The sequence below is a fragment of the Acartia tonsa genome, chromosome 4 (assembly GCF_053477335.1).
Source record: "Acartia tonsa isolate MP-2025a chromosome 4, ASM5347733v1, whole genome shotgun sequence".
Taxonomy (NCBI): domain Eukaryota; kingdom Metazoa; phylum Arthropoda; class Copepoda; order Calanoida; family Acartiidae; genus Acartia; species Acartia tonsa.
The window spans coordinates 47,635,636-47,657,673 of NC_137263.1; the positions used below are offsets into that span (position 1 = coordinate 47,635,636).

General features: G+C 33.1%; 2 protein-coding genes across 2 annotated transcripts; both read right to left on the bottom strand.

Moving 5' to 3' along the window:
- Nucleotides 1-1,308: 1,308 nt before the first annotated feature.
- LOC145318354 (uncharacterized) lies at nt 1,309-5,464 on the bottom strand. The gene is made up of 7 exons (XM_080159651.1): nt 5,305-5,464; nt 5,043-5,098; nt 4,255-4,411; nt 3,777-3,959; nt 3,040-3,191; nt 1,945-2,023; nt 1,309-1,427 (listed from the first exon to the last, which is right to left on the bottom strand). The coding sequence occupies exons 1-7, from the start codon at nt 5,461-5,463 to the stop codon at nt 1,326-1,328; spliced, it is 888 nt and encodes a 295-aa protein (XP_080015777.1). The 5' UTR covers nt 5,464; the 3' UTR covers nt 1,309-1,325.
- A 5,600-nt stretch (nt 5,465-11,064) lies between these two features.
- On the bottom strand, nt 11,065-21,696 carry LOC145317492 (growth factor receptor-bound protein 10-like). Its single transcript, XM_080158598.1, has 7 exons — nt 21,500-21,696; nt 20,477-20,560; nt 17,908-17,995; nt 14,339-14,397; nt 13,296-13,389; nt 12,896-12,991; nt 11,065-12,052 (listed from the first exon to the last, which is right to left on the bottom strand). Exons 1-7 carry the CDS (start codon nt 21,655-21,657, stop codon nt 11,840-11,842), a joined length of 792 nt encoding a protein of 263 aa, XP_080014724.1. The 5' UTR covers nt 21,658-21,696; the 3' UTR covers nt 11,065-11,839.
- Between the last annotated feature and the right edge of the window lie 342 nt (nt 21,697-22,038).

A 22,038-nucleotide genomic window follows, 5' to 3' on the forward strand; every position in this document is an offset into this window, starting at 1 on the left:
CAATAGTAAATATATTTAATTTAACTTATGCATGTTAGATTAAACCTATCGATTTTCAACTTTGCATAAAGATTCTAGTAATTGTCATGTAAAATTACAAAGCGTAGCAACTTTATAACAATTACAAAAGGGTCCGTAGGTCCATTTAAAACATGTGAATTTTGAAACTTTATGAAATTTTTTTTTTATTAAATATGGTTCTATTATCTTAATTTTCGGATAATTATTCCCAGGACAACAAGGTACAATTTTATACATTCTATAAGAATTTTTAGTTGAAATGCAAGAACGCCTGTCCTGATCTAAGTTTGTAAAACTACGTAAAACTACCCACCTGACCCAAATCTTGGCAAGTTCCCTATTTATCCTACACAACAAGGACAGAATTCCAATCAAACTGTCACAAACAAAAAAGCATGTATCTATCTATAGGAAAGGATATTGGACTGTAGATAGCACTGGTACCCAAAGTTTTATAATGCTATTGTATTATTCATTGAATTGAAACCTTTGGTTACTTTGATTGAATTCTAATCTTATGGTTCAAACTTTTCACCAAATAATCTTAATCTACTGAAGGGCCGGGGTAATTTTGTTTATCATCAACTGGGATGCATATAATTTGTCTTATCCCTTAGGATCCCTGATGTGAAATGGTTCATCATTAGGAGCAACATATTGACATACGGCCCTGACCAGAACCTAGTTAGAAAATGCCATTTTCAGCAAGAAAAGGAAAAGTTTGTTATAAAAGATTCAAAATATTCACCCTACTGTAAAATAGATGGATGTTTGCAGTTCTGTCCAGTAATATCTCAGAAACCGAATTGCCTATAATTTTGAGGAAGTCTCTCTTTTATTCAAGGTAAGATTTTAATCTATTCTGCTAGTTTGGGTGGGATAGGTCAATTTTCTATCATACCCCCATATTTTATTGGTTATATTTATTTTTTAAAAACTTTTTTTAATGACAATGGAGATCCACAGCCCTTTTTTGGTATAAAGTTCCTAAAGTTTCATAGATGTAAAGGGATAGGACAATGGCCAATAAATTGATGTACATATCCAATGATGATACACAAAATTCCCTTTTCTGTAGGTTACAATTATTGATTGAAATGTTTGGACACTCAACTTAATGAATCAACTAATCAAAATTCATTAAAAGTCCCCAAAGTTGTTAAGGCAACGAACAAGAAAAAAACCTTAAGTTACTGAATTTTATAAGGCTATTGTATACACTTATTTCCCCATTCTAAAAATAAATTCATTAAAAAAAATCACGAAACCTTTTAATATCTGAACTGTTGGTAATATAAATATATTTATGAAATAAATAGAAAAAAATCAATGTTTTTGTTCCTTTGGTGTAGTAAAATATTCTGGTCTATTTGTTGAGTGTTGAGATATTGAGACAGCTTGGAATCCTTATAATACAGTAACTTTACAGACAGTAATATAAACAAGGATGACAACATCCATAAGTAGCGAAGCACCAAAAATTCATGGAAGGAAAAACAGACAAAATGAATTTTAGATGTTCATTTGATAAATATGCAATAATTCATAGAATCACGAAACCTTTGTGAAAAAAATTATTGATAACAAATATCTGTAATGTCTTTTTATGCATAATCGACAGACTGACGGACAAAGTAAGTTATACACTCAATTTTCATTGACACAGAGAATCTTCATATAAACATACATATCTTCAAAAACAGCCAAGAATATACGTTTTAGACGGACATTTCGAATTATAAATTAGCTTACCTACTTAAAAGAAAAAGTATTATAAACTATAATACCTAAAAATCTTCATTTTTCTTCCATAAAGTAAATAGAAATGATCAATTAAAATTATGCAATATAGACAATACTGACATACAGAGTGAGTAAGGCTAAGCTTTATATAGCTATATACTGTCTTTAAAGATACTGTGCCTTATACCACGAGAGTACTGTATCCACTAACTGTAGATAGGACTCTTTTACTGTCATGTAGGAGGCTGATACTAACATCCTTAATATACATATACAATATGTTTAAAGGAACAAAAGTATTGCTTGATTTGACCCACTTCACCCCTGTCAGAAATCATTCATAAATATCTCATATGACAAGGGTCAGTGGGTTAAATTAGCCAATACTTTTGTTCCTCTTAATATATATTGGGATAATTCATTTTTAATTCAACTTAATTTTCATCCATCGAAAACTAATCCCCTATATGCTAGAGGCATTGCCACTAGTATACTTTAGATTGACTTCAAAACTTCATCCGAAAAATTCAATGACTGATGAACATCCACCTTAACTTTTACTTTGTATGTCAGTCCGTTTTTGAAGTCCATGAAGGTATTTGGAATTTTAGAATTGCTTTCATAGAAAAATTATATTAAATGGTTTTATCTTTATGCCATTAGCGTCTATAAATCATATTGAAGATTCTGTGAACAATGCTCTTTAACTCTCTTTATTTGGCTATTCTTATTATTTTTTTTGTTTACATATGGACATTGTCATCCTTGTTTACATAATATTTGTAGCAAAATAACATTCATAAGAACTTTAAAGTCTTAAAGTTTTGTCAAAACGAGGATGACAACATTTATAAAGGCAAAGCTCTGATACTGTAGAATAAACGAACATAAACAATCGTAGAAGGTCAGAAATGAATAATCAGAACATGAATTTATAAAATGTCTGAAACAAAATTGTAAGTAAATTTGTTGAATTACTGCTTAGATAAGGATAAAGTTTATAAACAGTATTCCAAAAATCATATCAATCGTATAATTATATCCCTTAAAATTTTGTTTCTAAAGAAGTTAAAAATCAACATGTTTACATTTTTGTAATGATTATAGAGTTGCCACTCCTTCTAAATCGTACCTAACTTTTACAGGAATCACTTTGCAAAATTTGGAATCGTTAGGACAATTATAACCTGTTTAAATTCACGAAAAGGAGCTAACTGTCCGTGACGGACGGACAGACCTACCTTAATTATAGAAAAGCTTCGCTTAAAAAATCACCTAGAGTGCACTTTTAAAGTTAATTTGATAGTTTGATGGCAGTTGAGGGACAAACATTTTCTAAGTGCCAGCTTCAAATTTTGCCAATTGTCCCCAACTATCAGGTCTGTCAGTTGGGTCTGCAACAAACTTTTCAAGGCTTTGGTGCGCGCCTGAATTTAGAAATTTTGATTACATAAAATCCATAGGAACAACCGTATTTTGCATCCTTTTGTATATAGTAGTAAGTTTTTTTGTTTGTCAGTTAAGATCTCGCTTAACTGATACATTTAGATTCAAGACTTTAGATGGTTTAGGGCTTTTTTTTCTGCTCTCTTCATTGCTCTTATAACAAATATATCCTTGATGCTAGGGGCGCCTTCATTAGTTGTTTGAGTAGAGACATTTTTTTATTCGATAATTTAGCAGTAGTGTTGTTTTGTATATAATCTTGGGCACTTACACTCTTTTTACACTTTTTATGTCAATTCTATGTCAAAAAATTCTTCTAGGTTTAATAGGTATTATTTAGAAAAAGAAAGTTAAAAGAGAAAGGTTCCTAAAAAATGCAATTTTTTTTCGAAGCTCTTTGTAGTGCCTATAAAAAATGATGTCATACAATACAAATGACCAGTGATAGGTCAGAATACATTGTAATTGACCAATGGTAAAATGCATAGTGGTCTTTCGTTGGTCATTTGTATTGTTTGAAGTCATTTTTTATTTAAGCACTATAAGCTTCTTCCAAAATTTTGTACCTGTTCCCCCTCGTTGCCGTTAATTTGGTTAATCATGGCAATGGTCTGTTCATCCTGCATCAACAGAAAGTTGGATTGGTTCCATGTTGAGGCCAGACTGTCCCCACGTGACAGACCTCTCTTTCCGCCGCTGCTTCCGCTGGTCCGCATGTTCTGTGCGGCCTGCTCAGCTGCTGCGCTCACCTGAAATAAGGATACATTCTAATGGAAAAGTATAATTTCTTTAACCATTTATATTCAAGGATTTGCCTTCATACTCTAGGACGTCCTATCTTTAATTTTTTTAGGATTACAAATTTGGATAAGAAGGAGGGGGGGGGGGTATATTCGACATTGCATTTTAGTAACAAGCAGGCATTCATTCTATACTGCAGAAAAAAAATCCTAAAATTTGATCAAGTTTTTCTCACGATTCTCTTTGCTTTTAGTTTATTGTCATTTCCCAATCCTTTAGAGGCAAAGTAAAAAAATATGAAACCTCTGATTTTGTTGAATTAACCAGGCTTTTCCACTGGTTGGAGCGCACCAGATTCTGTAGGATGACAGGTACGAGGCTCTGCACTTTGTCAGGTGTCAGTTCTGTTTCCTTGTCTATGTTCTGAAGCTCCTCTTCGAGTAAGAGCTGCATCCTCTCTCTTTTCAAATAAAATGAAAATGAAATCTTTTACTCAATCTTAAGTTTGGACAATAAATCTTTAAATATAGATGTATAACCAGAAAACCTGGATCCTCCTTCTGGGAGCTTTCTGCTCTTTTGTAGTGACTCGGCGGTATTAATATTTCTGACGCTATTGGTAAATATTCAAAAAGACCAAATTGAAAGTCGGCACAGATCCTTAGGGTGGGGACAAACAGTTGTTTAACCCTTTTCCCCTCTATTGTTTTACTCTTATGCTTGGACCATCCACCCCCCTAACACTTTTGTTTTAAGAAAAATATATATTTTTAGCGTCTGCGGGCGGGGAGTATAAACCTGTGGGGCAGTATCGCTAGGGATTGATATACATGCGGGGACCCTACCCTACACTGAAATAAGCAAAAATGGGAAGGTTTGTAGCAAAAGGCTATTTGAAGGATTATAAAACCACCAAAATATTTCTTCCTTTAAAGAAATTTTGTATGTCTATTTTAAAAGCTGTTGGCGGCTAAAATAAATAGACCTCTTAAATTACTTTTATAGATTCTTCTACTACTATATTGCTTTAAAAATTTTTTTTTAGGAAGCTGCATAAATTTTTTTTCAATAAAGAAATAATAAATAGTTACCTTATTCTGTTTTTGAGGATATTGATAAGCCTGGATTGTAGCATACCCCCGTGATCCTAAATATTATAGTGTTTAGTTTGTTTCGTGCGTCATACTGTAGGAGAACTGTGATTTTCTTGGCTACTATTCAAGATAGACTACATTCTTTAAAGATACCCGGCCCTATATATATAAAAAATTTACTGTTTATTGTCAACAACTACACCTTGATTCAATTTTTTTTCTCAAAATTAAGTGGGAATTCAGCAACTAATCTCCTTACCTGTATTAAGCTTTGCAGGACAGGTTGTGTGAGGCTGAGCTGAGGGAGGTCAGTTTGATTCTGTATAGTGAGCTCTCCCTCCCTCCTCTGGAGGACAGGAACAATATAGTTGACAACCTCCTCAATGTCAACTCCCTGGATCACATCCTCCCCCAACATTGTCACTAAAAAGAAAGTTATCTGTCAATTTTAAGGTATATTGCAGGGAGGGAGAGGATATTGGGCTGACTATTACACTAGCCCCTAAAGTCTTATAATAATATTTTCTTATTCATTGGCTTAACAACCTTGGGGAATTTATAGAATTTTGATTGGTTGGTTCATTTAGTTGAGTGACAAAACGTTTCAACAACCACTAATTGTAATCTACAAAAGGGGTAATTTTGGAGATGTACATCAATTCATCGGCCACTGTCTTATCCCTATAGAGCCCTGGGTATTTTGACATATTTGTTTTAATATCCCAGTAAAAAATTATGTCAACGTAAATATATAGTTATTAGATTGTCATTATACCGATATTGTTAAAGCCATAAAGTGGATATAAAACAATTAAAATTACAACTGATATAATGCTAACAATTTTGACAGGGTAGTTTGATAAATTGGTATATTTAGACCAATAAAGTGCAGAAAGTATCTCGCTAACCGCTGAACCAATATGGTTCTCCTTTACAATATAGCTTCTCAAAAGTCTTGGTAAGGTTCATAACTATTTTAGGGGATGGTACCATCACCCTCCCATGAGAGCCCCTATGAGCGAAGCCGCTAGTAATAATTATTGCAAATAAAATTTATGAAGAATCCCCTAACAACTTATTAGTCTAAAAATTTGCATAAAGTTTTTCAACTTCAATCTAGCCATTTACCATTTGAAATTGAACTCTTTTATCAAATGCTTTAGAGATATCATAGAATACTATTTGTGATATATTTAAAAAAGAATCAATGTAATAACATATAACTTAAAAGAAAATTAATGTTATGCTTAATTTTGATGATTCGGAAAATTTAGGATCTACAGTTAAATAGATTTTTTCTATAAATGAATTACAATATTAATACTAATTTTTTAGTAATTAAAACATTATCAATATAAACATAATGTAATTTTAGTACACTAAATAAAAGAAACAAAAAGTAAAAAAGCGAAATAAATTCTTTGAAATATTATACATTATTTGAAGAAAATAATTCATGTAAAAATTGATTTAACATTGTAATGTTTTTGGTTTATAAAGTTGCTTTCTTTTAGTTATTTAGTATATTATAGAAATCAACTACCTTTATATTAGGATTTTACTTACAATTACATTGGTTGGTATACTTAGCTATATCTACCTTGCTTTCTAAATCATACAACAGAATATTCAAGGAGAGAGGAGACATTGGGCTGTTTATTATACTTGTCCGCAAAGTTTTAAAATAACGTTTTCTTATTAGTTGGCTTAACAACGTTGGGGACTTTTATGAACAGAAGGGGTAAAATTGTGCAACTTCATTGGGGATATCATTGGATAAATTGATGTACATCCCCAATGATGATACACAAAATTACCCATTTTGTAGATTAAAATTAGTGGTTGAAACGTCGTGACACTCAACTTAATGAAACACCCAATCAAAATCTAATTAAGCCCCCAAAGTTGTTAAGCCAGCGAATAAGAAAACGTTATTATAAAAATGAAATCATTTTAAATTACGAATTGGTCTGTCCGTCCATATTTCAGATAGTTAATTTAGGCGTGTTAGTAATGTCCTATTAGTTTCAAACTAGGCATCAACGCAGATACACATGATAGAATAGGTTAGGTTAGGTTGGGATATGGTTTAGGCTATTTTAGTCCAGCATAACCTAGAAAGGTTTGACCTACCTAGCAGAACCATGGACGGAGGGGAGTTGTAGTTTTAAGGAATAATACCAAATGAAACCAAGTTCTGTACTAAAAAATAGTTTTATAGTTTTATTACTTTGATGTTGCAACAAGATTTTTATGTACTCTGATAAAGTGATGCTCGCAGCTGGCTAAAATAACACTAAATACTCCCCATCGAATTCCTTTACCCCATCCACTACCTTTATATATACTGGATGAACGAACAGACTAATAAATAAGATCCATATTAGGAAGCTAAATTGACAACAAATTTTTCCTTGTCAATCTATCCACCACGTATCCTATAAACATTTTTGTTATCATTAAAATTTATATTTTCCTTTGTGAAAGACGACTTTTTAAATGTTAATGTTTTTTATGTTTTTGAGAAGGAGTTATGACGTCAATTTAGGGTTCTATTTCCCCTGTCATTTATCGGTCAGTTCGTTCATCCAGTAGGAAGGGAGGGAATCGGGTAAATGGGATGGAGGGAGGGTATCGTTATTTTAGCCTGCTGCAAGTTTCACTTTAATATAAAACATGAATCTGGTGTAAGATTCAAGTGATGATAAATTCATTCGTACAGCTCTACGGATTGACTTTACATTAAACTTGGGTCTGATAAAATATTCCTATGGATTTTAAACTATAAGCATATGAACTGAGAATACAGTAAGGGCATCGAAGCTTTATACAACATGTTTTTTCAACTAAAAGAACTATTAAAACAAGGATATCCATAAAAGCGAAGCTCTGAAATGGAAGGACAAACGAACGTTATCACTTGTAGAGTGTCATAACTGAATAATCAGAAAATAAATGTATAACAGTCGAAACAAAATTGTTAGTAAATTTGTTGAAAAAATGCTTAAATTCAGGATTTTAGGTCTTGATTAATAAATTGCTTCGCTTATAACATTGTACTTTGTTGTCCTAGGAATCAATATTCCAAAAATAAGATCATTCAGATAATTAAATCACATAAAAATTTGTTGTTAAACAAAGTTAAAAATCATCATGCTTAAAATGGACGTATGTACATTCTGGTAACTACACTACAGGAATCGCTATGCAAAGTTTGAAATTGATATGACAATTCTAACACGCCTAAATTAACGAAATAAGCTATTCGTTCCAGACGGACGGACCGACCCAAATTATAGAAACACTTCGCTTTTAAAACATTTTGAATTTAATATTTTGAGACATGTAAATTTATTGCATATATAGTTTGTAAATATATTATACATTGTACAGTTTATATTCTTATATTTTATTATTCAGTTGGGGCTGCGAAAAAACTTTATTATTGTAGATTCCCATTTCCTCCCTGTTGATTTTTTGAATAGTTATTCATCGCATCGTATAATTGACAGCTTTATTGCGGATAATAACATGAAAATTCATTTTTTTTTGTAAAAAATTGTCTACAAGAAGATATTATATTTGATTTTTCAGTATGGCTCAGAACCGGTTCTAATCCAGCGGATATTATACGGCTTCGAAGCAAGAATGGAAAACCAATTACAATTTTAGAATAACCAAAAAGGCCAATAAAGTAGTATTTTTTTGGTCTACAGCTACAAATTGATATAAGATGACTAAGATTTACAAATTGACAAAAAATATATAATCTTTTTTATTGTCTTGGGGGAGGGATAGTCTTTTTAAGTGGTGCCCATTTTTTGTCTAACTTACAATGAATGAAAGGAATGGGCCTTTTAAAATATAAATGCCACATGAATCTTAGGTTCTGGTGTTATAAAGTTGGTTTCGTAGCCACAACTCTTTATTAAGAGATTATTTGTTAATATATAAATTTCATTGAAATCATTATTTCTAAAATTATGTAACTTTCTCATTAAATTTTAACATTAATATATGATTAATTATAATATTTTAGGGCATATTTAGGGTATATATGACATATTATGTATATAAGTTTGTTAATATTATAATTATTTATCGCATCGTATTATAGACAATTTCCCGCTGATATTAAAAGTTTAAAACGGGTTTTGTTAGATCCAAGGTTCCGAAGGCCCAGGCTAACAAAACCGGTATTAATATTAATATTTTTATTTTAGAATTCTTTAAAATTGTCTGTAATACGATGCTTTATGTAAGTTTTAGTATGACTAAAACCCGGTTCTAATCCACCAGATATTAATCGGTTTCGAAGCCATACTTGAAATACAATTCTTGTGGTGTGTATCCATTTCCGCATATTGTATCCCATCCGCATAGAATCTACAAGAGACAGTTTGTGATCAGGGATCTAAAGGGATGAGACAATGGCCGATAAATTGATGTACATTGTATATCATCAATGATGATACACAAATTTACCCCTCCTGTAGATAACAATTAGTGGTTGGACACTAAAATTAATAAACCAACCAATCACAATTCAGAAAGTCCCCATGGTTTTAAGCCAACAAATACTAAAACGTTATTTTAAAGCTTTGGGGACTGGAGTATTAAAGAGCCCTATATTCCCTTCCTCCCTGGTTTGTGATACTGTGATAATTTGCGATTATTTTGTTTGAAAATATGATACTTGTGTTGAAATGTATACACACCAATTCTTATACAGGAAGGTATATTGCACCCGAAGAATCATTACTTTGCCTCCATTATTGAAGCTCTTTATAGTTCCTATAAAGATGATGTCATACGATATAAATGATCAATAATAGACCTATAGAGAGACCAATTTACCAATGGCAGGCAAGTATACATTTTAATTGACCAATGGTAGGCCAGTATGACGTCATTTTTATATGCACTAAAAAAAAGCTTCTCCAATAATTTTTAAAAGTTAAAGGTAAAATAGTTATTCTTCAAGTACAACATTCCTATGATGGATATTCTAATAGCTAAAACTACACACCAATATCTTTAAGAGAATACAAGGTGTCCCAGGAAAACTTTTTTCCCTCCAATTTTGTAAAATATGTATTGTATGATTTTGGATGTAGATGAAATTAAAAAACTTCAAATATTTAAAAAAAATTATATCTTTCATTATTTATCTTTCATATATCTATTTCATGTTTGCATGTCTTACAAAACTGGAGAAAGCGTTTTTTTTCTAGGACACCCTGTGTATGGATATATGATCGAAAATACACCGTATCTCACAATATAATGCTTAAAACTTAGGTGACAGATACCCAGTAGACCAAAAATAAGTTTTAACCGTACAAGGGAAAAAACACTAAAATACTGTTTCTGAGAATTATATTTGGTTTTAAAAGATTTTCATGTTATAAAAATAAACTTTCTTGCAAATATTTGTAAAACCCATAAGTGCAAAATATGTTTTATTTGGTACGTGAATTAACCTATCATCAAAACTAATAATGAAATAATACAGAGTGTCTCCGACCAAATTCAAATATTCAATTAATATATTGTACATATATAGGCTACATTTATATTATATATTGTTAAGATAGTATAAAAGCATGATAAAAATATTAAGGTAGAAATGAGATTGGTCAAATTTTTTTTCACATTAATCAACATTACTTTTAAATTAAATTTGAAATTCTAGATTTTTTTGACATTTTTAGTAGCGAAGCTACTCTATAATTCGAAATGTTCGTCCGTTAGTCCGTCAATCACGAAGTGGGGGAAACGTGATTTTCTCGGCTCCTATAAAAGATAGAAAGCTGAAATTTTCAGGGATTAAATATGTTAAATATGTTCATTAAGATTCGTCAATTTATTGGGGTGCTAGATCGATTCCTACATTTTTAAGTTTTCATGATTTTCTCAACTCCTTCAAATTAAACGGCTGAAATTTTTAGGGATTGTAAACCTGAATTTTTTGCATACTTTTATTAAGTTTTGTTGAAATTTGCTTAATGGTTGGGGTGCTAGTTCGATTCCTAGATTTTTAAGTATTCGTGATTTTCTTTACTCCTATTCAAGAGAGACGGCTGATATTTTAAGGGATTAAATAAATTAACAATTTACATATCCCAACAAAGTTTCATTAAGATTTGCTTATTAGTTGAGGTGCTAGATCGATTTCTAGATTTTCACGTATAAATCTTACAAGGTTTTGTGAATTTTTTTAGTTTATTTTTTTATGAATTTATCCAAGTTCATTTTTTCAGGATATCCAATATCCATTCATAATTTTTAAGCTTCGCTACTTACGGATGTTGTCATCCTTGTTTAAAATTAAATATCCTAGTTTAAATATCATATCACAAATATTAAATTTTAGTCTAATATCAAATAGAAATCTCATTTTTTTGTTAATAGAAAAATAAATTAAAAATCCTTTACCTAACTATATAATATATAGAATTTGCTTGGCACCTAAAAATATTTTAATATTTTTTTAAAAATTACAGTAACTTAAATTTGTTCAAAATATGAAATGAATTTCTAGTTTATTAAAAAGAAAATAAAAAAGACTTAGTCTTTTAGGTAGAATCTTTTGCTCAAAAGTGGACCATCCGAAGCCACCTCCCCAATTTATAAATTTTCCAAATCTGACATTAATTAAAAACCAATAAGCTGAAGGATAGGAGAATTTCTGATCCACATTTATGGATTTTGTCAACTTGTTTGCTGAAAACAAATCAATATAGAAATTTAGAACAAAATCCGTCAAATTTGTTTTGTCAATTCTTAAATAATTATTCCTCTGGATTATGGTCAGGCTTTATGGAAATATCGGGTGAAAGAAATTGCTGTGTTTTATGTTTGTGCTGTCCCCCTCCTGCTGCAGCAGCAGCTGTTGCACCAGCTGCCAGCTGTGCTGATTGTTGATTGTCTTGTGTGTTAGGGTTGCCGGCTGCCACTGGCTGGTTACGTTCCAGGTAATGAGTTAATTTTGTCATCAGGGACCCCTGAAAGAAATAATGAGATTTGAAAATATTTAAGTTTTATTTTAATCACCAAACCTAGCCATTCCGTCCTATCCTTAAAAGTCTATAATAAAGGATTTTGATAACCGCACTACCGATAGTGTTCCCCCTTACAGTGTAGCTTCTAGGAAAGTTTATAACTAGTTAGGGGGAAGATAAAACGCCCCTAGAAAAAATCTCCCAGCCCAAAATTTTCGGGTATGGTCCCTTTCGTAACATCGCACTTTATGTGACGATTCTTCGTATTTTTCACAGTAGCTTTTCTCCTATTTCTAGCCCCTGCGGGGGGCTCTAACCCTGCGGGATCAATTACCTAACCCTGTGGGGCAATCACCTAACCCAATATATCCTAATCTAACCTAAAATAACCTAGAAAAAGCCATTTTAAAAATACGACGAATCGCCCCTTATGGGGCGATGTTACGAAAGGGACTATTCCCAAGTTTTCTTGTTTAATTTTTCTTTAAAAAACTAAAATTGAATGTTAGGGTTGGGGACAACCCCTTTCCCACCCCCCACACCCTCAAGCGCTCTAGGAGGGCCTCTAGGAGCGCAGCACAAAAATAATGTGTGCAGAAAATTTGCAAGTAAACCAAGTTTTTCTTAGGTTGTTGAAAGCAATGGAAGTACAATTATTGTCTTCTTTTTAGGTTCCAAGTATAGTTCATAGATATTGGTCAATCATGGTCAGGGGAGTGCATAGGGTAATGTCATAAGAGTAGGAGGGGGGGGGGGGTATAGGTATAATTGCCTGCTAGAAGCAACATTTTATCAGGGTATGCAAGAATCTCTCATAATATCCACGTACGTATATATCCATTTTACCTTATTTTCTTGGTAGAAATGAATAAGCTGTATCAAGTCCATGAACTTTGTCTTCCCATCATCCAAAGAGAACAGCTTCAAATCATATTCTGTGTACTAGAAAATAATATTTATTTGCAAAATTTGTATAATCTACTTTTACACTATACTTCTTTATTTATAACTAGCGTCTACGCCCCCTTGATGCCTCTAGGGCACTTGAGGTGGATATTATGATTCAACCTTCAATAGCTTAAATTATATTTTTGGGGTGGAGGGGTGGAAAGGTTGGTGGTATCATTGCTCAACAGGCACTTTTGTGAAAGCGCCAAAACGGTTGTTTAAGTGCAACTCACACTAACGATAAAGTCATATCACACCTTGGTAGAACACCTGCCATGTGAAATAAAAATGTACTCACCATATGAATTTTGGTGTGGTAAACCCTGTTTGAATATAGGTAGGACAGGACACATACCCCTGCCAGCTTTCCACATGGACGGACAAGAAAACTCCTAAATATTAAGAATAAGTCAACTTTTTTATATGATTTTACATGATATCTCATATCAATCAGTGAGGGAGGGGACATTAAGCTGTTTATTACACTAGTCCCGGAAGTTTTATAATAACGTTTTCTTCTTTGTCGGCTTAACAATTTTGGGGACTTTCAATGATTTTCATTGGTTGTTTTGTTAAGTTGAGTATACAAACGTATCAAGCACTTCTTATAATCTACAGAAGGGGTAATATTGTGTGTCATCATTGGGGATATACATCAATTTACCTTTAGATCTCTGAATTTCAACAGTTTACATTTTCTGATTGATATAGTAAGTCATTGATTGATTGATAGAAACGTTGCTAAAAAATTATGTCTGAATGCAATATAGACGCCGAAAAGATGGATTTTTTGTTTGAATAATATTGGGATAACACTGGTTTTGTGGTGTAACTGAAGGGAAGTGTATATGGAAAGAGACGTGTATTGGAAGAAATGTTTCTTCTATTTTAGTTTTCCAGAATCCTGGTACCTGCTTTTATACAATTCTTAAATGAAAGGAACAGGATCTGTGTCTGTGTTTTTCTGTCTATGTGTGTGTAACGAGGGATCTCGCTAACCTCTGAACCGATATGGTTCTCCTTTACAGTGTAGCTTCTTATAGGTCCTGGGAAGATTTATAACTATTTTTGTGTAGGGTACCACAACCCTCCCAAGAAAAATCGCCCCTCGAAAAATCCTCCCACTACTTTTTCTTTCTTTTTAGACTAAAAGTGTGGTGGGTCAACTCCCTACCCAGCCCCCTTCACGTGCCTCGGAAGGCCTCTATATAACAAGAAGATCAAACAAGTCATTTCACTAATTTGAAATAGCAAATTACCCGTATGTGACTGATAATTAAACCATAAAGAAGGACATACTTTAGTTAAAATGTCATCTGGAATGCTAAATATAATATTTACCCATCAACTTGGCCATACTTGAGCAGAGCTCCTCCGGCTTCTTCTCTGCTTAGCTCATTCTAAATAAAAATTTGTTTTCCACAGTATGGCTTTGAAACCGATTAATATCTACTGGATTTATAGTTATAAAATGGGGTTTTCATAACTATAACCGGAAATTGAGTTTGTAATTACCTAAGTCACTTAATCCCATACTAATCAAAAGTAAACATATAAACAATTTCAAATTCTTTTCGACTCAATTTAAAAATTGCGCAACCAACACTGCAAAATTAAGTTTTTCTTAACTAACTAAACCTTTATAAAATAATAAACTAAGCTTTCTTTCATGTTAAATAAATCTATATTTACAATATAATGACACAGAATTAATCACAGTAAACAAAAAAAATATGATATAGATGGCAATATAAAAAGTTTGGATATAAATCAAAATAATTTTCTAACACAGCGTCTCTTTGCACTAATTTGTTCCCAATCAAGCTCAAAAGTGACATCAGTGGATGGTAACTTAAAGGATAAAACTGACGATGACGGCATATTTGATGCTGAGGATCCCAAAGAGTTATTAGAAGTGAATGGTGTTGGTGACGAGACTGAGAAGAAACTGTAGTAGTCAGTAACTTTAATAACTGTATCAGCAAGAATATCATCAGTTCCGTTCAAGGTATTTTCTTCTTGTGTCCAGTAGCCGTCACAAACAGGGCTTTTTGAGATGATGGTTGCATCATGGGGCAAAATAGGAGACATAGGCATACTGCGCATTACAAAATCATGGTAATTGTTGCTCCCGTATATTTTTATTCTCGGTGTGCTTGACAGGAGAGCTTCATTCTCGTTCACAAGGAAACTTCCCTCGCTATCTGGATCATCCAGGTCAGTTAGATTCTCCGGTGTTGAATTCACGGAGGAACAGTCGTAGGAGCCAATGGAATAATCACAGAATGTAAACATGGAATTCTCAGGCTTCTGAATGTTAAACTCAGCGGCAGGGTTTTCTTCAGCAAGACACATGATGGCTGTGGATATTGTAGCTAGAGTGTAAGATGTTGATTCAACAAAGTTTAAAAATAAACTAATGCATATTTCTGGCTGGTGGCCGAATATTGGCGCGGTTCGCGCACGAGTTGGTTAAGTTCCGGTCACCCGTACCTGGGCAAAAAGGGGAGGTACGGATTTTCTTCCTGAAAGGGGAAATTGGTAGGGGTTGAATTAGGGTTAGGTGAAGAAAATGGGCGGAGCTCATGCGTGGCCATCAAAATGGTGGTTGAATTAAGCAACTTTCAGGAAATAGGTTATGCAATAAATTCAAATAAAATTATTTCATGAAATCTTTTTTTACAATAAGTTAGCCATTAAATCTTCTATCCTATCATCAACTAATTTTTGGTTTGCTTGGGGTTAAGATTTCGTAAACTACAGAACCGATTGAGTTTCCATTTTATGGAAGATTTATATAGGTCCGGAATGGTTTTAGTCTATAATGTTTTTAAATTTAAGGGCAATGATGTTCGTCCATGAAAAGCGTTGGAACACAGTAATAGTGTCTGACTGATTATGACGTAAAAAAAAAAATTAGCCAATGAGAGGCCGTTATTGACCAATGGTAAAATTTATAGTGGCCTCTCATTGGCTAATTTTATTTGTTACGTCATAATCAGTCAGATACTATTACTGTGTTCAAAGCGTTGAGATTAAATAAAGCTAAAGTAATTGTTATGCATCTAATTAATTTTTAAACGTGCAGATGGAAAATAAAACAAGGATGACAACATCCATAAAAGCGAAGCACTAAAACGGTAGAACAAACGGACATTAACACTTATAAAGTGTGAGAACTGAATAATCAGAATATAAATGTATAAGAGTCAAAGCAAAATTGTAACTAAATTTGTTGAAAAACAGCTTGATACAGGATAATGTTTATGGACATTCTTACATTTATAGGACTTGATTATAGAGTTGCTTCGCTTATAACATCATACTTTGTTGTCCCAGGAATCAACATACCAAAAATCAGATCAATCGGATAATTAGATCAAATTTGTTGTTAAAAAAGTAAAAAAAAAAACCAACATGTTTAGATTGGACGTACGGACATTCTTGTAATGATTATAGAGTTGCTACACTTTGTAAATCGTACCTAACTACTACAGGAATCACCATTCAAAATTTGAAATCGATAGGACAATTCTAACATGCCTAAATTAACGAAAAAAGCTATCTCTCTGTGACGGACGTACGGACCGACCCTAATTATAGAAAAGCTTCGCTTTTAAAAATGTATAGAATAAAATATAATTTTTTTTTATGTGTTTTTGTAATAGTCGAGTAAAGGAGGTCGTGCCGATTTATAATTTTATCAATAATCATAGAGTATCTGCGCAATTAGAATGCTTGGAATTTGATGCCTATTTTGGCGCGGTCATCTCGTAATAGGCTAGTGGTTGAATTCCGGTCAAACACACTACGAGAGAGAAATAGGGGGGAGAGGGGTGGTGAGCTTTTGAAAGGTGAAACGGATTACGTTCAGATGAAGGTAATAATGGGCGGAGCTTATAAGATAGCGATCAAAACACGAGTTAAATGTCTAAGTCGCGCATCTTATAACAATATTAATTATTAAATTAAATCATCTAATGGTAATTTGGGCTGTTTAGACATATTCTTTTTCTAAATTTTTGCATAATCTAAAACATAAAATGTAATATGTTAGAAAATATTTTGTGCATAAATAAATAATAGTTATATATCGCATCGTATTATAGAAGCTTTCCGCGGATATTTAAACTAAAATTATAACAATAAAACAAATTTTGTTAGCTCCAAGGCACCGTAAGCCCGATTTTTTTTTATATTGGTAGAAAATTGTCTGTTATACGATGCTATAAATGATTTATCACTACGGTTCTAATCCATCGGATATTAATCCATCGGATATTAATCGGTCTCGAAGCCAGAATGAAAATATTATATTATCATAATTTTGTCACTAGTGAATTATGTCACATTTGTTCAATTTATAAAAAGTTATTTACAAATATGGACACAATACAATCTGTCCCGATTTTGTATTACTTTTGCGGAACATGATTGCAGTTACGTCATATTTTTCTTTCCCGAAAAAGGGAAGGGGGGAAGAAAATCTCTTCAAAAGAGATGGGGTAAACCCCCTTTTCTCCCATCTCTTTTTTCTTCCCCCCTTTCCTTTTTTTTCTTTCCCCCTTCCCTTTTTCGGGAAAGAAAAATATGACGTAACTGCAATCATGTTCCGCAAAAGTAATACAAAATCGGGACAGATTGTATTGTGTCACAAATATGTAACATTTTTAGATTGTTAGGGAAAATAAGATTAAACAAGGATTACAGCATCCATAAGTAGCGGAGCACATATATATATCTTTTGTTGCACAAAAAATAATGTACTGACTGGATGCGCATAGGTCAAATGAATCTTTACAAAAAAAAATCAGATTTATATATTTTAAATAGATGCCGAGAACATCACATATCAACCGACGAACTGACCCTTAATTGTAGAAAAGCTTCAAACATAAACAAAAACTTACATGGAACCATGGAATTTGTAGGGGAAATTCTTGTTTACATTCTCTGTAGCCGCTATGGCTTCGCCGGCTAGAACCTCGTAAAAATTTACTAAAACAAATACATAAATACATATAGTTATATACATGGAAGCAGCTTATAGTGCATATAAAAAATGACGACATACAATACAATACAAATGACCAATGGCCAGTATACATATATAAAGGGTGTTAAAATAAAATAAAAACCAATCGCTTCACTTTTTTCAATAGAAACCTTACAGTTTTGGTCCAAAACTATTAAAAAATAATACAATTCATGCCCAAGCAATGACAATGAGAAAACAATATTGAATTTTGAATCTACTCACCCTTCCAGAGCCCTAGAGATTAAGACCTAGCCCTTGCAGGGAAATTTGCCCTACGCCGAAAGTGCATTTTTATTACAAATTTGAACCACCATAAGTACTTAAAATCTTGTAGATAGACTCCATAATGTTTGAAGTTTTTGATGGGGCATGTAAAGACCTTTCTTTAGACACAAGGTTTCTAACACAATCTTAGCCAATTTGGCATCAAAAAGAAAGACCTGGCAATCATCAAGAACTAGGAATAGACAGAGCCGTCATGCCTCAAAGTTGGATGGGAAAGTCTTTTTTATGTCAAATTGGCATAGATTGAGTTAGAAACCTTGTTAAGGTGTCTAAAGAAAGGTCTTTACATGCCCCATTAAAAACTCTAAACATTATGGGGTCTATCTCCAAGATTTGAAGTACTTATGGTGGTTCAAATTGTGAGCGATCGGTTATTTTTTTAACACCCTTTATATTGACCAATGAAATGGTAAAATGTATATTGTATACTGGCCTATATAAACAAAGTAACTGGATGACTGTATGTGGGTGTCCATTAAAATCTCAAAGACCATTGGCTGATTTTTATACAATTTGTAGGCAAGCTTAAGGTATCTGTGGGATAATTTAATCCTTTGTAAAATCCTTTCTCTTACATAAGACTATAATGTTGGAAAATTCTACCTTCGGTAGATAGAAAATATTTGGTATAAGAGAGGGTTCGATTGATAGGAGAGAGGACATCGAGAGGTTATTGTTATTTCCACCAATTTTTCAGGGTGCCAACAACCCAGGATAAAAAAGGGCAGCCAAATCTCTCCATTTCTGTCAAAACACCTGGGGTATAAGGGTAAGTAACACCCATCAGACAACTCTTTGATTGTCTGAAGTTTTATCTTTCCATGATGATGTGTGCGCCTGTTTTGGGCCAAGGCATTCGCCCTACCTTAAATATTAATATCGCACACCTGACATAGCAGCAGTAGGAACCATTTTTAGCGTCTTTAGTTATGACACGGTGTTGCAGGTTTCTTTAGGGTAATTTTCTGCATTTGGCAGCTTGTATATTTGGGAAAAGAAAGGGTTCTGATTAATTTACACTTTCTTAATCTTTTAATCCTGATCTTGCCCGAGATGAAATGTTATAAAATGTTTGTATTTGAGGAAAGAGAATGTGGCCCCGCAGGGTAAACCTAGATATCCTTTGTTTATTTATCTGAAAGAAAAACAGATAAAAGAATACTACTGCAGTAAAGCGGAGCCAATAAACATTTATAATTAAAACAAGACTACTTACTTCCAAATCTAACGCTATTTTTTTAACATTCGTCTTAAGTTTATCAGTGAAAAAACCTAATTCTTTTTAAATTGTTTATTTTTCTTTGTTGATAACAACTCAGACAGCTATTAGACAATTGAATACAACATGTTTTATGGCCTTATTGATAATTTTTTGATAGTTTAAAGCAGAGGCGTGCATTTAACCCCCCAAACACCCTTTTGACGATTATCTGGACCCACAAGATAAACCCCCTTTAAAATATCCTAGGGTGATTTTCAGGTACAAAAGCATTACGTACCCATCTTAAATCTAGGGGTTTTATTGAAAAAAATTTGCGTTCTTCTAATCGAAGGACGCTTTTTGACCTTTAAGAAAGTTGATTGATAATTTAGGGGGATGTATTTATTAAAATAACACCCCCTTGTAGACTGGCAAAACCCTCTGCACGCCACTGTTCTAAATATACCAACGCTTGTATCGTTAATCTCACCTCAAATGCATTAATGTGCTCTTTTGAGCATCGCTTTTATGGATATTGTCATGATCGTTCAATAAAAATACCTCTTTTCAATTTTGTACAAATGTATGATGCTCTTTATAGTGCCTTTATAAAAATGAAGACACACAATACAAATGACCAATGATAGGCCAATGCTCAGACAAATTAACCAAGGACAGGCCAATATAAATTTAAATGACCAATAGCAGGCCAGTATGACGTCATTTTTATAGGCACAATAAAAATAATCAGTTAATTCATTTTGGATTTGTTTAAATTGTATCATAGTTGGTTTAGGTCAGCCCCTACACAGTGTTTAGACTGCATACCACAAGGGTTTAGGAGCCTGTAGGGACTTGAGGGCAATTTGTTTATTCAATGTAACTGTAAGTGGAATTTCAAGTAATCAAATATTGATAATATGCGAGACATTGTTTATAATTCCGGATGTATTACCTGTCTCTTTCTTCTTTCAGATCCGCACAAGAAACTAATTTTCCACAGGAGCCTCGGAAGTCCATAGGTACGTGCACCTGACCCCTGACAATTCAAAATTTAGTTAGAAATAATCCCAAGGGATATTAGGGGGATTTTATGCTTGTGCCATTGTGTCTGTTTGTCATAAGAATCAAAATTTCAAAATCCAAAAATAAAAAAAGTTTAATCAGCAAATATAAAAAACCACCTAAAAGTGAAGCTCAACAAATCATTCGGACAAGGAACAGTGACAATCATAAAGTAACTGCTTAAATAGATGTCACATGTCATTCATCGACGTATGGATGCCTTTAAACTTTATTAAAGATATGCTTCGGCTATCAAATTCTGCCTAATAATACTATAAATCAAATTTCCAAAATCTTATTAGGTAAGACTCTTGTGAAAATTTATGTCAAAATAAATAAAAGAATAAACACTTAATATTTTTGAAGGATTATAGAGTTGCAACTCTTTTTAACAAGGAATCTTCATACAAAGTTTGAAATCAATAAGATGATTCTAACATCCTAAACAGACGAACGGACCTACGCTAATTGTATGTACCAATGCTTCACTTAAAAAATTACATTTACAAATATCACATTATTTTGTTTCTACCGTTATATAAAAAATCTTTGTTTCTAAGGGAAAATTTTACATTATTTCCACAAACCATATCCTAGATAAATATTATGTACTATATATCAGGGATCTAAAGGGATAAGACAATAGGTCTGTAAAATAATGTACATCCATAATGATGATAGTGATACACAAATTCCCTCTTCTGTACTTCACAATAATTGGTTGAAACGTTTGGACACTTAATCAATTAACCAAAATTTATTAAAAGTTCACAAAGCTGTTGAGACAACGAATGAGAAAACGTTATAATAAGACTTTGGGGACTAGTGTTATAAACGGCCCTTTTCCCCTTCCTCCCTGACTAAATATAGTACACATGTGTGTATATCAAAGAAAATAAAAATAAGAACTCACTCATCGTCAAGAAAATCATTTCGTTTGCTCCGCGGCGTGGAAAAAAGGCGGGGCGACCGGCCGAGCCCTGAATCCTGGCTGTCAGTCTCGCTGCTGACGCTGCTGCCGCCGGACCCGCTGCTGCCGCCGCTCGCCAGCCGCCGGAACGCTGTTTTCATGACGCTGTGGCAGCACTGACTGAAACTATGCTAAACCATCCATCTTTGCAGTTCCTCTCTTTTTATTTGTGCCTCACTCTTTTCATCTCTCCTCCCCCCTTCAACCCACCTCCGATATATAAACCTCTTGTCTCTGGGAGAAATAAAGTATACATGTACTATATATATACCAGAGAAAGCTAAAAGAGGCAACCTTTCTGTCAAACCTACCGGAGAAATACCATTGGTTGGTTTAAAATGACAAACTATTGTCTTTGTTTCAAATGTATTTAAGATGTTACGTACCAGAGAAACAGGGGACAATGGGCTGTTTGTTTATTACACAAGTCCCCAAAGTTCTAAAATAATGTTTTCTTATTCGTACCCTTAGTAACTTTGGGG

What these genes read in the sequence shown, in the direction of transcription:
- LOC145317492 (XM_080158598.1), bottom strand. Translation starts at nt 21,657, where the DNA reads ATGAAAACAGCGTTCCGGCGGCTGGCGAGCGGCGGCAGCAGCGGGTCC. An exon ending in TACAAATTCCATGGTTCCAT is followed by an intron (nt 14,398 to 17,907) that starts GTAAGTTTTTGT and finishes ATTTTTATTTAG; the next exon opens with AATGAGCTAAGCAGAGAAGA. An exon ending in AAGTATGGCCAAGTTGATGG is followed by an intron (nt 13,390 to 14,338) that starts GTAAATATTATA and finishes CTTAATATTTAG; the next exon opens with GAGTTTTCTTGTCCGTCCAT.
- LOC145318354 (XM_080159651.1), bottom strand. Translation starts at nt 5,463, where the DNA reads ATGTTGGGGGAGGATGTGATCCAGGGAGTTGACATTGAGGAGGTTGTC. An exon ending in TCCTGCAAAGCTTAATACAG is followed by an intron (nt 5,099 to 5,304) that starts GTAAGGAGATTA and finishes TATAATATTTAG; the next exon opens with GATCACGGGGGTATGCTACA. An exon ending in ACGGCAACGAGGGGGAACAG is followed by an intron (nt 3,192 to 3,776) that starts GTACAAAATTTT and finishes TTCTAAATTCAG; the next exon opens with GCGCGCACCAAAGCCTTGAA.